This window comes from Gadus morhua, chromosome 4, assembly GCF_902167405.1.
Source record: "Gadus morhua chromosome 4, gadMor3.0, whole genome shotgun sequence".
Classification (NCBI taxonomy): Eukaryota; Metazoa; Chordata; class Actinopteri; order Gadiformes; family Gadidae; genus Gadus; species Gadus morhua.
Genome location: NC_044051.1, coordinates 19,310,594 through 19,323,158, shown reverse-complemented (window position 1 = coordinate 19,323,158; position 12,565 = coordinate 19,310,594). Strand labels below are relative to the sequence as shown.

Genomic DNA, 12,565 nt, shown 5'->3' with positions numbered 1-12,565 from the left:
AGGGCCATCCAGTCTCTGTAAAGCTCTCGATCTACCGGTCGATCTTCGTTCCTATCCTCACCTATGGTCAAGAGGGCTGGGTGATGACCGAAAGGAAGAGATCGCGGGTACAAGCGGCCGAGATGAGTTTTCTCAGGAGGGTGGCTGGTGTCTCCCTTAGGGATAGGGTGAGAAGCTCAGCCATCCGTGAGGAACTCGGATTAGAGCCGCTGCTCCTTTACTTAAGGAGTCAGCTGAGGTGGTTTCGGGCATCTGGAAAGGATGCCCACTGGGCGCCTTCCTTGGGAGGTGTTTCAGGCACGTCCAGTGGTGAGGAGACCTCGGGGAAAACCCAGGACTAGGTGGAGAGATTATATCTCAACACTGGCCTGGGAACGCCTCGGGATCCCCCCGTCAGAGCTGGTCAATGTGGCCCGACGGGAGCTGATGGTTGTGGTCACGGTGGTGCGGCCCTTCAGGCCACATATGGTTTCAGCTCCCTGACAGGGTCGTGTTCCGGAGGTGGTATGACCCCTGGGGTAAGGGCGATCTCCTGCAACTGCTGGTGCCCCTTGTGCTTCGTCTGCAGGTCCTCAAGATCGTCCACGGCTTTTTGGGTGTGGGGCATTATGGGCCTGACGGGCGGTTCTATTGGCCTGACTGTTGATGGGACTTGCATCCGGCGCAATTTATTTTCTCACTGGCACATGTGTCGTTGCTAGTTTGCCACTGGCGCAGAGCATTCCAAGGGGCAGTTCGGCGAAAGGAGGAGGCGTGTTCTGGCGCAAACATTCCCTGGTGCTATTTTGCAGTTTCAAAAACCACTTGCACCACAAACCAGGAAATACCTGGTTTAAAGTCAGCGGCGCGTCGTTCAGATGCTATTTTAAGGGCGCATGCATAATGTTACTTGTGCACCTCGCGAATACACTTTGCTTCACTCATCTACCCAGCCACACATTCTTCGTAAATTATTTGGGAAAGAACAGCTGATACAGCGGTAATTAAGTTGTACTTTTAAATGAACGCATCTGCAAACACCGTACAGCAAACCCATATTCTCTTGACACAGACATCGTGTACATGCCCATAACTTTTAGGATTGATGAGTATTTGATCGTGAGAAAACATTGTTTTACTGCAAGTGAGTGTTAAAAAGAATGAATGAATGCGGGCGTGCGTGTGTGTATCTGTAAAAGAATTAATGAATTTGGGCGCGCGTGTGTGCGTCCATCTGTTTAAACACACGCAAACTAAACACGTAACGCATAATACAGTCCATGGCAATGTATATTAACGGGGGGAGGGACACATGCATATTAGGAACACAAGTCGATAACGTTAATGCATTCAATACTGATAAGAAACGATGTTGATAATGTATTGCGTATATCATTAAATAGAACCACAGTTACCGCATATCATATGTGTGTTAAGTTTTTTTTAGCGACATTTATGTGAGGGCGGGTTAGTTAGTATTTCTAAAGTTGTGGAAGAAAACCTTATTCCATGTGTGAATTAGGCCATATTATTTGGCCATAAACTGAGCCATTTGAAGTTTGAAATGCATGTGCATCTGTCTCATCGGAGACTGCAGACGACCTGTCAAAATATACACTTGTCAGATTCAAATGCGCTCATGGCTCTTAAAAGGGATGGGAGCTGGCACTCTCATTGGTTTATTGCACGTTACGCCCAAACCACACCTACGGGTAATTAGGCTACTTTAGACCAACCCTTTTTAGATTTGCGCCGGGCGCAAGAGTCATTATTGCGCCGGTAAAATAGCGACATCGCCATAGAACCGCCCACAAAGCTACTTGCGCTTGGCGCTTCTCACTTGTGTTTCAGACCGATAAAAGAGGGCCCTAGGTGGTAAAGCGCGAGTTCTGGCCTGGTCATCTGGGACCGGTACATCTTCGGCCTTGACCCATTGGGCAGCCATCACCCTCGGCGTGGGGACCAACCAGGACAATGCCTGTGCTACAGCCTTCACCAGGCCACAGGCGGTCCACACCAAGCCCCAGTCTGGGCATAACCGACGCCAAGCGGCCCTGCATCATGGACGCCGATGCCAGCAACATTTGAGTCGGGGCAGTCCTTTCACAACAGGGGAAGGCTGGGGAACATGTTGTTTCCTGATACAGCCGTGCAATGAGTCGGGCTGAGCACACCTAGTATATGACCCGACAGGAACTGCTTGCTGTGGTTGTGGCTGTGAGGCACTTCAGGCCATATCTGCAAGGCAAACGGATCCTGGCACACACTGACCATGCTTCCCACACGTGGCTCCTATGCAATGGGGCTGCTTTCAGCTCCCTGACAGGCTGGTGTACCGGAGGAGGTTTGACCCCAAGGGTGAAGGGCGACCTCCTGCAACTGCTGGGGCCCCTTGTGCCTCGTCTGCAGGTCCTCAAGATCGCCCACGGCTTGTTGGGTGTGGGGCACTACGGGAACGCCAAGAACCGGGACGTCGATGGGACGTGGAGTTGCATGTCTTGCGACACCTGCACGGCGCAGAAAGGAGCGACCCAGCACCGCCACGCCACTTGCCAACAGTACCTGCCGGGGCATTGATAGAGCAAATGTGGGTGGAAGTCATGGGGCCATTTCTGGTCACTGACTCTGGCAACCGCTAAGTCCTCGTGGCCATAGACTGCTTTATGAAGTGGTCTGAGGTGATCACAGCCGTGGTTGCCCATGTCCCAGTCGGACGCGAGGGCGCCTCGGACGCTTCAAGCCATCGGACTATGGTCACGCTATGCAAATGAATGCGTTGTGCGCACACGTTCAACCATGGGATTGGTTATGCAAATGCCCGCGTTGCACGCACACATTCAGACATGGGATGGTTATGCAAATGTGTGTGTTGTGCGCACACGTTCAACCATGGGATTGGTCAACATTCAGTGCGTACTGGCACTGGCAGACCATCCAGACTGGTTTGACAAGTGAACGCACCTTTTGGCTCCGACACGGACCAGAGTTATACTAATGTGTTCTGGTAGCTCAAGCCCTTTGCTTCACATGACATCCTTACCATATGAAAAATGAATTCCAACAAGCAACTCGCAGTACTTTTGTTGTTGTTAGTATGCACTGGAAGGACCGATACTCTGGGATTCTCTTTTTTTACATGGACTCTGAAAGATTGGTACGACAAAATAACATCCTCCAATGAAGACTGTAACATGGATTGGATTTCCTTTGACGGTAAAGGAGTAGGAAAAGGTAGGATAAAACATTTAAGGTCCACCCTATAGGAGTGTCTTTAATATTACCCTGGTTCAGTTGTCAAAATGAACTTTTTATTATTAATCCATTCATAAATTGAATGCTCAGTGTATTTTCAGAATAAATATATATCAAACATTTCCCAGTTCCATCATTGATTATCTTGGATCTTTAAGTCCTGCTATGTTACAGCAGACCTTTTTTTGGGAGGCAGCACAGAGCCTGAGCACGTGTCTTGCCAAAAGGTGACCGTCTGTAAAAAGCTACCCACAATCCTAAAGTATAACACAATGTATTTGATTGGTGGAGCCCGCTGTTACCATGGAAACGTTTACAGTACCGCGAAAGTCAAGTCGTCAATAACTGCTGCAAGTGTAGTTGATCGCTTACCACAACAGCCATAATTTCCCTTAGACTGAAAATTAGAGAGTTGTTGTTCGAGCTGTAGAGGAAAGGAGCCGTACATGTTTTAAAACATGTTGATATAGAATTTATGATAAAAATAATTGTGAAAATATATGATACAGCACTAGCAGTGCTGCTTCCGCGTTGGCCCCTCCTGTGCTGGGCAGCTACTGAAACTCACCCAACACATTGATTGGTTGGGTTTTTTTTTTCAAACCCAACCAATCAAAAACCCAACTATGCAGTTTCAATCTTGAAAATCGAGATGCAGGAAAAGAACTGAGCGTCTCATGGGATGGCCATAAACCCTCCAACCACTCCCACCCCGTGTACCTCGGAGTCACACTCGACAGGACACTCTTTCAAAATCAACCTTCAGAACACCAAAGCCATGGTCAACACTCGCAATAACATCTTGGGCAAACTGGTAAACTCAAAGTGGGGCCACCCGTGCAACTGCCCTAGCCCTGTGCTTCTCCACAGCCGAAAAAACGTGTCCTTAAGCTGGAACCACAGTCACCGCACCAAATTGGTTGACACAGCCCTCAACGGCACCTGCCGTATCATCAGGGGATGCATAAAGACAACGCCAGTCCCGTGCCTCTACACCCTAGCTGACATTGCCTCCCCCCCACGTTAGATTATCCATTGTCGCCAAAGACGAATGGAAATCACCAGAGATCGATACCAGGTACCCCCTGCACGGACACACAGCACCTCCAGCCCGACTGAAATCCAGGCAGTCGCACCTCTCCAGACAACCAAAAAAACAGCATCGACCAACATCTGGAAAGATGAATGGAACCAGCTCAACACACAAGCCCATGAGTGGATGGAGAGAGGAATCCCTCCGACTGAATGCCTCGCCAGCGGGCACGACCACCCATGGCTAACCTGGAAGAACCTCAACAGATTACGAGTGGAGCAGGGGAGGTGCAAAGCACTTATGAAAGCATGGAACTACCAGTCAGACACATGCAGCTGTGGAGCAGTACAGACAATGTCCCACCTACTGGAGAGTGATGACGCCCCCCAGTGCAGCCCCCAGGACCTGGCTGAACCGACCCCATCAGCTGTGACCTGCGCCAGAAACTGGCAGAACGACATCTGAGATTGCAACAGACTCGAAGAAGAGCAGTACTGTTTAGTAATTTGGTAGTATAAAAGTTAGGAATACATAATCTTCAATTGGAAACTGGAATATCAGACTGATTTCACATTGTAAAAAACATTGTGAATTCAAGATGTACTTGCAGGTTATTTGCACGTTATGGCTGTTTGACCCCGATAAAGGCAGCTGTAGACGGATATAAACTGACCAACACAGCTTTGACAGGCTGTGCTCCCATGGATGGCACTCGTTATTTTGCAGATGATCACATTATGGCACCGAAACCAGAGACGATAGTTGTGTTATTATAATACTAGTTCTACAATTGTAACTGAAGCCTAGAGGCTAGGCCTGGAAGATCACAGGAGGGTGTCAGCATGCGGGAAAACAGTTTCACACATCTACCCACAATCAAGAATGTAATCAAAAGGAAATGCTGAAAGATCTGTTGAAAATTATTGGATTTAAATTCATGTCCATGCTTTATTTTGACCACATGTTTGAAGCTTACATCAGTACCTCATTGGACCTCTATTTAGTTCTAACACTAGTTATGTCGTCTCCACATACTGGTCAACGCAACACCATTTAAAGTTTGATGAGTTTGATTATAAGTCAGACACTTCAAACATGGCCTCTTTTGCCAATTCCACCCAGGTGTACCGGGGTCAATTGAAAATCTGTAGGTGTGGCTTATTTACGCCTCCGCCCAATTCCAATATGAACTGAATTCTTACCTGTGTTTCATAGATGCTTCATGAACCACCTCCAGAACTCAACTTGTGTCTCTGAATCAACCAAATGTTGAACATTTACCGCTCTCTGTGTCATACTAGCCCAAAACAACAACACCACAAAGGATCAAATAAGTTTTTGTTCAGATCCAAAATGTGTCCCATCACCTCTGTCTTCTTGGGAGCCACATGATAGCGGGAGTTAAACCTTTGGCCTGACTTGAGGGGGGGATGACAGCCTTTTTCTCCATGAGACAAGCCACTAGAGCAGCACTCGTAACGAGGTCCTGCAGCTTCCTGTCCACCGGCCGTCCAACCATGTTAAAAAATAAGGACATGCCGTATTCCTCGTCTCCCACAGCCATCCCACGACATGTTATCCAAGGGGGGCCATCCTCAAAAGGGAGGACCTGTTGCGGTTAGCGAAAAGGTTGGTTTGGACCCCGGATGCAGAGAGAGAGACAGTACGGACAATCCATGGTTTATTGTCAACAAAGGGGAACTCAAAAGATAACCAGCGGGCAAGGCGAAGACAGGAGCGGGTAGGCGTAGCTGGCGGAGGCACCGGAGAATGTTGCGGTCCGGAGGTAATCCACTGGCGAGGAACTGCAACTGGCGAAAAGATAACACAACGTTTAGGAATCACAAAATCAGGTTAGGGAATCGAAGGTCGATGTCAGCCAAAATACAGAATGAGACAGAATAATCTGGCGCCAACGAGAAGTCCCCGCCAGGCTTAAGAAAGTGTGTGATTAGTTAATGAGGTCCAGGTGTACCAAGTTGCGGTGCCCAGCTCCGCTCGCCACGCCCTACCTGTCTAAGAACCAATGCCTGTGGAGCAAATCATAGAACAACCGTGACAGGACCACCAACCAGCGAAGATCAGGTTGGGTAGCGGTGTCCCCCGCCAGCCGGGGGGTCCGAGCTCAGAGCAGCGCATGTTGCACCGCTTCCCCCAACTGGCTGTGGGGTGTCGGTTGAGTAGAGTAGAAAATCTGGGTCTAGGGGACTGGTAAACAGGATTGTAGAAACAAACACATGCATTGGATCCCAAGCCAGCTCAGGTAGTTCAAGGGAACGTCGCCTGCGCTAGGCCCCTGCGTCTGATCACCACCGCCACACCTACTTTAGGCTGAAGGGGAGGAAGAGCGATGGCTGTATAACTGACATAAACTGTGCGATACCACTTTTACAGGCTGTGTGCTCTCCTTTGCACTACAATAACTTTTTGCCACTGATACCCGAGACGATAGTTCCGTGTTACAAACAATGATCTTGCAATCACTTTCTGTTTGTCTCTGCAGCATTCATTGCGAAACACATACAGGTTTAAAATATTATTTTATTATTACGACCAATATCGATGACAGCTGTGTGCTATTTCCTTTCCTTTTCATTTCAAGGTTTGGAAGATGTCCTGAAAAGCCAACTGTTAGTTCAACACATTGCTTCAGAGGTCATCATGAATGCTCTGACTGGATTCATGAACAATGACAACCCCAATAAGCCTCTGGTCCTCTCTTTCCATGGGACTACTGGCACGGGGAAGAATTTGGCCAGTCAGCTTATTGTCAAAAACATCTACAAGAAGGGGATGGACAGCCGCTTCGTCCATTACTTTAACTCTGTAGTTCATTTCCCATACAGACGTCAAGTGGAGACCTACAAGGTAGTCTGAATAATGTGTTTGTGGTTCCGCAGGCCAGAGCCAGTAGCAGTTGACTGGTGCAAGTTGATAATTCTCTAATAATGGTCTCTATTCCTCCGCACAGACTCAGTTACAGCATTGGATCAGAGGAAATGTCACCAACTGTGCCCATTCCATGTTCATCTTTGCTGACATGGACAAGATGCATCCTGGCCTAATTGATTGCATAAAGCCATTTATGGTCCACCGTCAGAAGCTGGATGGCGTATCATATCGGAAAGCCATCTTCATCTTCCTCAGGTGACGACAGCCCAAGTATCAAAAAAAAAAATCGTTATGTATCTGATCGTTGCACAATTACTGTTAAAAGGTATACAAAGGTAATAGCTATGTCTAGTAGGCCTAAAGCTTATGCACCTGGGAATAAATAATATTTTCTTTACATTCCTGATAGTAATGCTGGGGGAGAAATCCTCACACAGACCACTTTGGATTTCTGGAAAGCAGGAAAAGACAGACAGGAAATCAAGCTGAAGGACGTGGAGACGGCCCTCTCTTCCTCTGTGTTCAACAACCATAATAGTAAGTCTGATACTTTAAGATGAGCGTTCTCTGAGCTGGAGGATGTGATTTACCATCATTAGTGGCCTTGCATCGCTTAAGGGCCAATATGCACCCACTGAAGTCTAATATTGCAATTATACAGCGGTTACCAACATAAATAAATATATAATCCAATGTAGTCATTGTGGGGCAACGTCAGTGATGCTCGTTTTGCTGAACAAAGTATTAACCGCATCCATGTCGGGCGAATAATGATGGCAAAGTGTAGTAGGCCATTGCTGGAATACATGCTTCAGCATCAAGCATTTTTTGCAAACATGAATAGCTTATGTGAACATGCATTTTCTGAATGAATGAATGTTAAATGCATTATTTTAATGACATATATGTTTTTAGTTAGTTGCCAGGGAAAACGGATGAAAAATAGCCTATTTGGCTAACTGCTAAGCCTGTGCACGTACATAAATGCACTCAATGTGGACTGTCTAACAGTCATATAATAGTCATCATTAACGTCATTAATTTCATTAACGTCATTAATGTCATTAACGTCCGTCATTAACTTTGAGCAGGTGGATTGTGGCATTCCAGTTTGATAGAGAGTAGCCTTGTGGACTTCTTCATCCCATTCCTGCCCCTGGAACACTGGCACGTTGTCCAGTGTATTATGGATGAGATGGAAGCCAGGGGCCTCCAACCAGACCCTTATAAGGCCTTTGAAATGGCAGATGAAATCGTGCATTACTTTCCTCAGGATGAGGGAGTCTTCTCTGTCCCGGGTTGCAAGACGATTGCCAGCCGGCTGAGGAACTTCATGTAATTAAACACGTGATGAAATCAGATGTTGTGTTACTCTGTTTGGCTGAAGGAGTTTGTTTGCTAAGATAATTACTCCCGCCCCATCAAATTGATACGGACGGCTAGAGGTCCAGACTGAGTTTTCTGTACGTAAGATTAGAGAGGTAGGTATGCTTCAAAATAATTAAGCCACAATCCATATAACAAGTCTGAAATGTAGCAGGAATACAGAGATGTTTCCTTGTGGGGCATTTCCCTACACACCTCACAGTGCCAGTGAGACATTTTTATGTAGAGAGAAACGGAAACTAGTGTCAATCCTATTGACGCTAGGATCAATCTTCAAAATCGAAACGTAGTATCTGTAGTATGGATGTTTTGAGATCGATCCGTCCACACCTACACAGTAGAGTTTAAGAAGTACATGATTAGTACGCCAGCAAAATACATTGTGAACCATATTGTGGTTTCATATATTCAGTATATTCAGTATAATCAGTTTACCCAGCAAGTAAACTGACTATAATAATATACTTGTATGCGATTTACCGCTACCGGAAACCAGGCTGAACGAACAAACGATTCGCGAACGACTCCTCTCAGATAAGTCGAGTTTCCGGTGAATTCATTCACCGGAAACTCGACTGAACTGGGTGGAGTCGTTCGCGGATCAGCCTAGTTTCCGGTAGCGGTGAATCGCATCATGGAATGCACGCCATTGCACGGTTCTCAGCTGAGTCAGTCAGACTCAGTGCTACCGGAAACTCGACTGAACAGGGAGGAGTCGTTCGCGAATCGTTTGTTCGTTCAGCCTGGTTTCCAGTAGCGGTGGTAAATCGCATCATGTAATGCACGCCATTGCACGGTTCTCAGCTGAGTCAGTCAGACTCAGTGGAGTTAGTGCTACCGGAAACTCGTTCGTTCGTTCAGTCGAATTTTCCAGAGAATGGAATGGTGAACGAGACGAATGAGAGAAACGAACCGGTTCGGTTCGTTCCTCCTAAAGACTCGTTCATTCGAACCGTTTCGCGAATGAACGAGCCAACACTAATGTGCATTTGTTTTCAAAGAAGCCGGCGAATGCGTGGAGCCATGTCCGAGGTAGATGTTCACAAGGTTATAGATTTTGAAAGGGTGTATGTGTTACAATAAACCCATCCTTTTTTATAGTTGACGGGGAGATGTTATATCCTAGGTAACAATTATTTTATCTTTGGTTGTTGAACAGAACAATCAGTGTAAGAGTGTTGGCCAACATAATACATAACGATAGCATGAAAAATTTGCGCAGCAATCGTACATTTATGTATCTGCTCAAGTACGTCTCTTGTGTACGGAATTACACGGAAATAGATTCAGAGATCGAGACGGTATGCTCTCACTAGTCCCCGCAGGAGAGTTGTCATAGGCAGATGCTGTGTCTGGAAGATTAGGGACACATTTATGTTTACGTGTCAATGCTTTCAAATAAACATTGTGAATAAATATTATTGTATATGGTTTTAAAATGTTTCCATTTTTTTTAAATAACAGATGTTTGCAACACCTTTCTTTAATTTGTTCAATCATACACACTTAGGTTAGCAAAATATTTATTTTGCATATTGAAAGTATGCAAGTGACAGTTCTTCATGGTTGGTTTTTTGCCTTACGGCAATTTTGTAACATCTTCTTGAGGGTTCTCTGGATTTCCTCGTGACACTTGTACCCGCACAAGTTCGGATGTGGTTGTTGGCTGTACCGGGGCAGGCAGGCCGAGCTGTCTTGGGTCATCAAGCCTCAAGCCTCATAACAATGCTGTTTGCCAACACAGCAAAAATACAAAGCAATCTTTTTACTGTTACGCAAATTAAGCACATAAGCTGCATTACCCCACATAGCCACAAGGGAGCAGGATCAAACATACAAGCTGTAATAACTACTCCAGCCACAGATGGCAGCACCTTTAGACAGGTGAGGAAGCCGGAGCCAATACGTTACATAGGCCACGCCTACTTGATACAAACGCAGAGCGGGAGTCAGATCATGTCAGAAACCCATGGCATCCCAGTTGGTAGCCCCGTGGCTAGAAGACAGGTCAGCTGTGGGTCACTCCACGCATGTGTTAAATACAATTCCCCTCCTTTTGCTTCATAGTTACCATACCGAAATACTTTACCAAATAAAGTGAGTTAAAAGCGATCCGGTTTAGACTACTTTCATCAAGAACACGACAATTTGGTGACCTTGTACGTGTTTCTAAGAAAGGACCGAGGTCCGAGGCTCGGGAGACACGCGGCGGGCGCGACGCTCAGCCACTCCTCCACAGGCCTCACATATCAGGTAAGCAGAACCTATTGTCTTAAAGACTGAATCTGCATAGGATTAGATATAGGAACATTGAGGTATAAGAGTTGTTCGAGCCACCGTTCGAGCCACGCTCCGCAGTCCCGGCCCTCGGATTAGAAAAGCATAACAGACGTGTAGTTGAACGTTCGCGGGGAACTCTGAAGGAGATTTAATTAAAATAATCATATTGAAGAAGCAAAGGGCCAGAATTGTATTAATGGGAATGTTGATAGACTGTATCCATCCCATATAGGCCTAATGTTTGTACCGTGAGGAGACGCATTACTCCTGTTAATTGTATCGTGAGGAGACAAACTGCTTGTTCGCACTGTGAGGAAATACATTACTCATGGATAATTGTACAGGGAGGAGACAGATTACTCACTATATATATATCGCCAAGACTGACCATTTAAGTTAAACGCCGTTACCAAACGATATGGCAGACCGCGAGTGCCTCCGGTCTAGAATAAATACGCTATTGCCTTCCCCGTTGTATCCCCGGTTGCATCTTCAAACATTGGCTTTCCTATCTCTGGGAGTAGGGAGTCATGCTTTAGTCACGAACATACTACTAACTCTAAACCTGGAGAACATACAGTATTCCTGGCTGGTTTTAATCTCCCAGCGGTTCTGATGTTAATTTGACTATTGGAGTGCGAATGCAATATAAACCTCTAACACCAAGGGTGAAAGCCAATGTGCATGGATCATAACACCTTTTTGTAAATAACCTTATTTCCTCAGGCAAGGTGAAGGCTGCACGTTTTTCAAGATTCATCATCGTTCAGGGGAGTCTAGAGATGGATCCAGGGAAGGTAACTGCTGTGACAGATTGGCCGGCTCCCACCAATCGTAAGCAGCTCCAGCGTTTCCTGGAATTTGCCAATTTCTATGGAAGGTTCATCAGGAACTACAGCCACATGGCCGCACCTCGCTCACAGCGCTCACCTCCGTCAAGGTCGCAGTCAGATGGACCCCAGAGGCCGCAGCGGCCTACAGGGTGTTGAAGCGTCGCTTCGTCTCTGCCCCGGTTCTCACGCAGCCCGATGGCAAGCTGCAATTCGTGGTAGAGGTTGACACATCGGACACCGGGGTTGGAGCAGTTTTGTCCCAGCGCTCAGCCATGGACGGTAAGCTTCACCCTTATGCCTTCCTCTCTCGAGGGCTAACTCCCCCAGAGTGGAACTACGACGTGGGAAACCTGGAGTTCCTCACCGTCAAGCTCTCGCTGGAGGAGTGGCGTCAAATGCTGGAGGGAGCGGAGCTGCCGTTCATCGTGTGGATGGACCATAAAAACTTAAGTTACATCCAATCCGCAAAGCGTCTCAACTCTCGCCAGGCCAGGTGGGCGTTATTTTTTGGTCGTTTTAGGTAGACCGCAGAGCTCATGGTATCCCAGGTTTTCCGTATACATGGCATCCCCACTGACATCGTCTCTGACCGGGGTCCCCAGTTCAACTCCCAGGTGTGGCGAGCATTCTGTTTGGCTCTGGGAACCACAGCCAGCCTCTCTTCTGGTTATCATCCACAGACCAACGGCCAGGCGGAGCGGGCAAACCAGGAATTGGAAGGCATGCTGCGCGGTATCACAGCCGCCAATCCCGCCTCATGGAGCCTTCATCTTCCCTGGGTAGAGTACGCGCACAACACACATCGTAATGACACTACCGGAATGTCCCCCTTTCTCTGCTCTCTGGGCTACCAGCCCCCGCTGTTTCCCTCGCAGCAGGCAGAAATTGCGGTTCCCTCGGTTCGGGCCAA

General features: G+C 47.1%; 1 protein-coding gene across 1 annotated transcript; it reads left to right on the top strand.

Moving 5' to 3' along the window:
- The first annotated feature begins 1,953 nt into the window (after nucleotides 1–1,953).
- On the top strand, nucleotides 1,954–8,495 carry LOC115541363 (torsin-1A-like). Its single transcript, XM_030353042.1, has 8 exons — nucleotides 1,954–2,052; nucleotides 2,389–2,537; nucleotides 2,689–2,732; nucleotides 3,130–3,210; nucleotides 6,876–7,132; nucleotides 7,236–7,411; nucleotides 7,566–7,693; nucleotides 8,248–8,495. Exons 1-8 carry the CDS (start codon nucleotides 1,954–1,956, stop codon nucleotides 8,493–8,495), a joined length of 1,182 nt encoding a protein of 393 aa, XP_030208902.1.
- The last annotated feature ends 4,070 nt before the right edge of the window (nucleotides 8,496–12,565 follow it).

Excerpts from the sequence above, each read along its gene's own strand:
- LOC115541363 (XM_030353042.1), top strand. The coding sequence starts at position 1,954 with ATGCCTGTGCTACAGCCTTCACCAGGCCACAGGCGGTCCACACCAAGC. Across the intron at positions 2,053-2,388 it reads CCTGCATCATGGACGCCGAT|GTCCTCAAGATCGCCCACGG; the intron begins GCCAGCAACATT and ends CCTCGTCTGCAG. Across the intron at positions 2,733-3,129 it reads CTTCAAGCCATCGGACTATG|ATTGGTACGACAAAATAACA; the intron begins GTCACGCTATGC and ends GGACTCTGAAAG.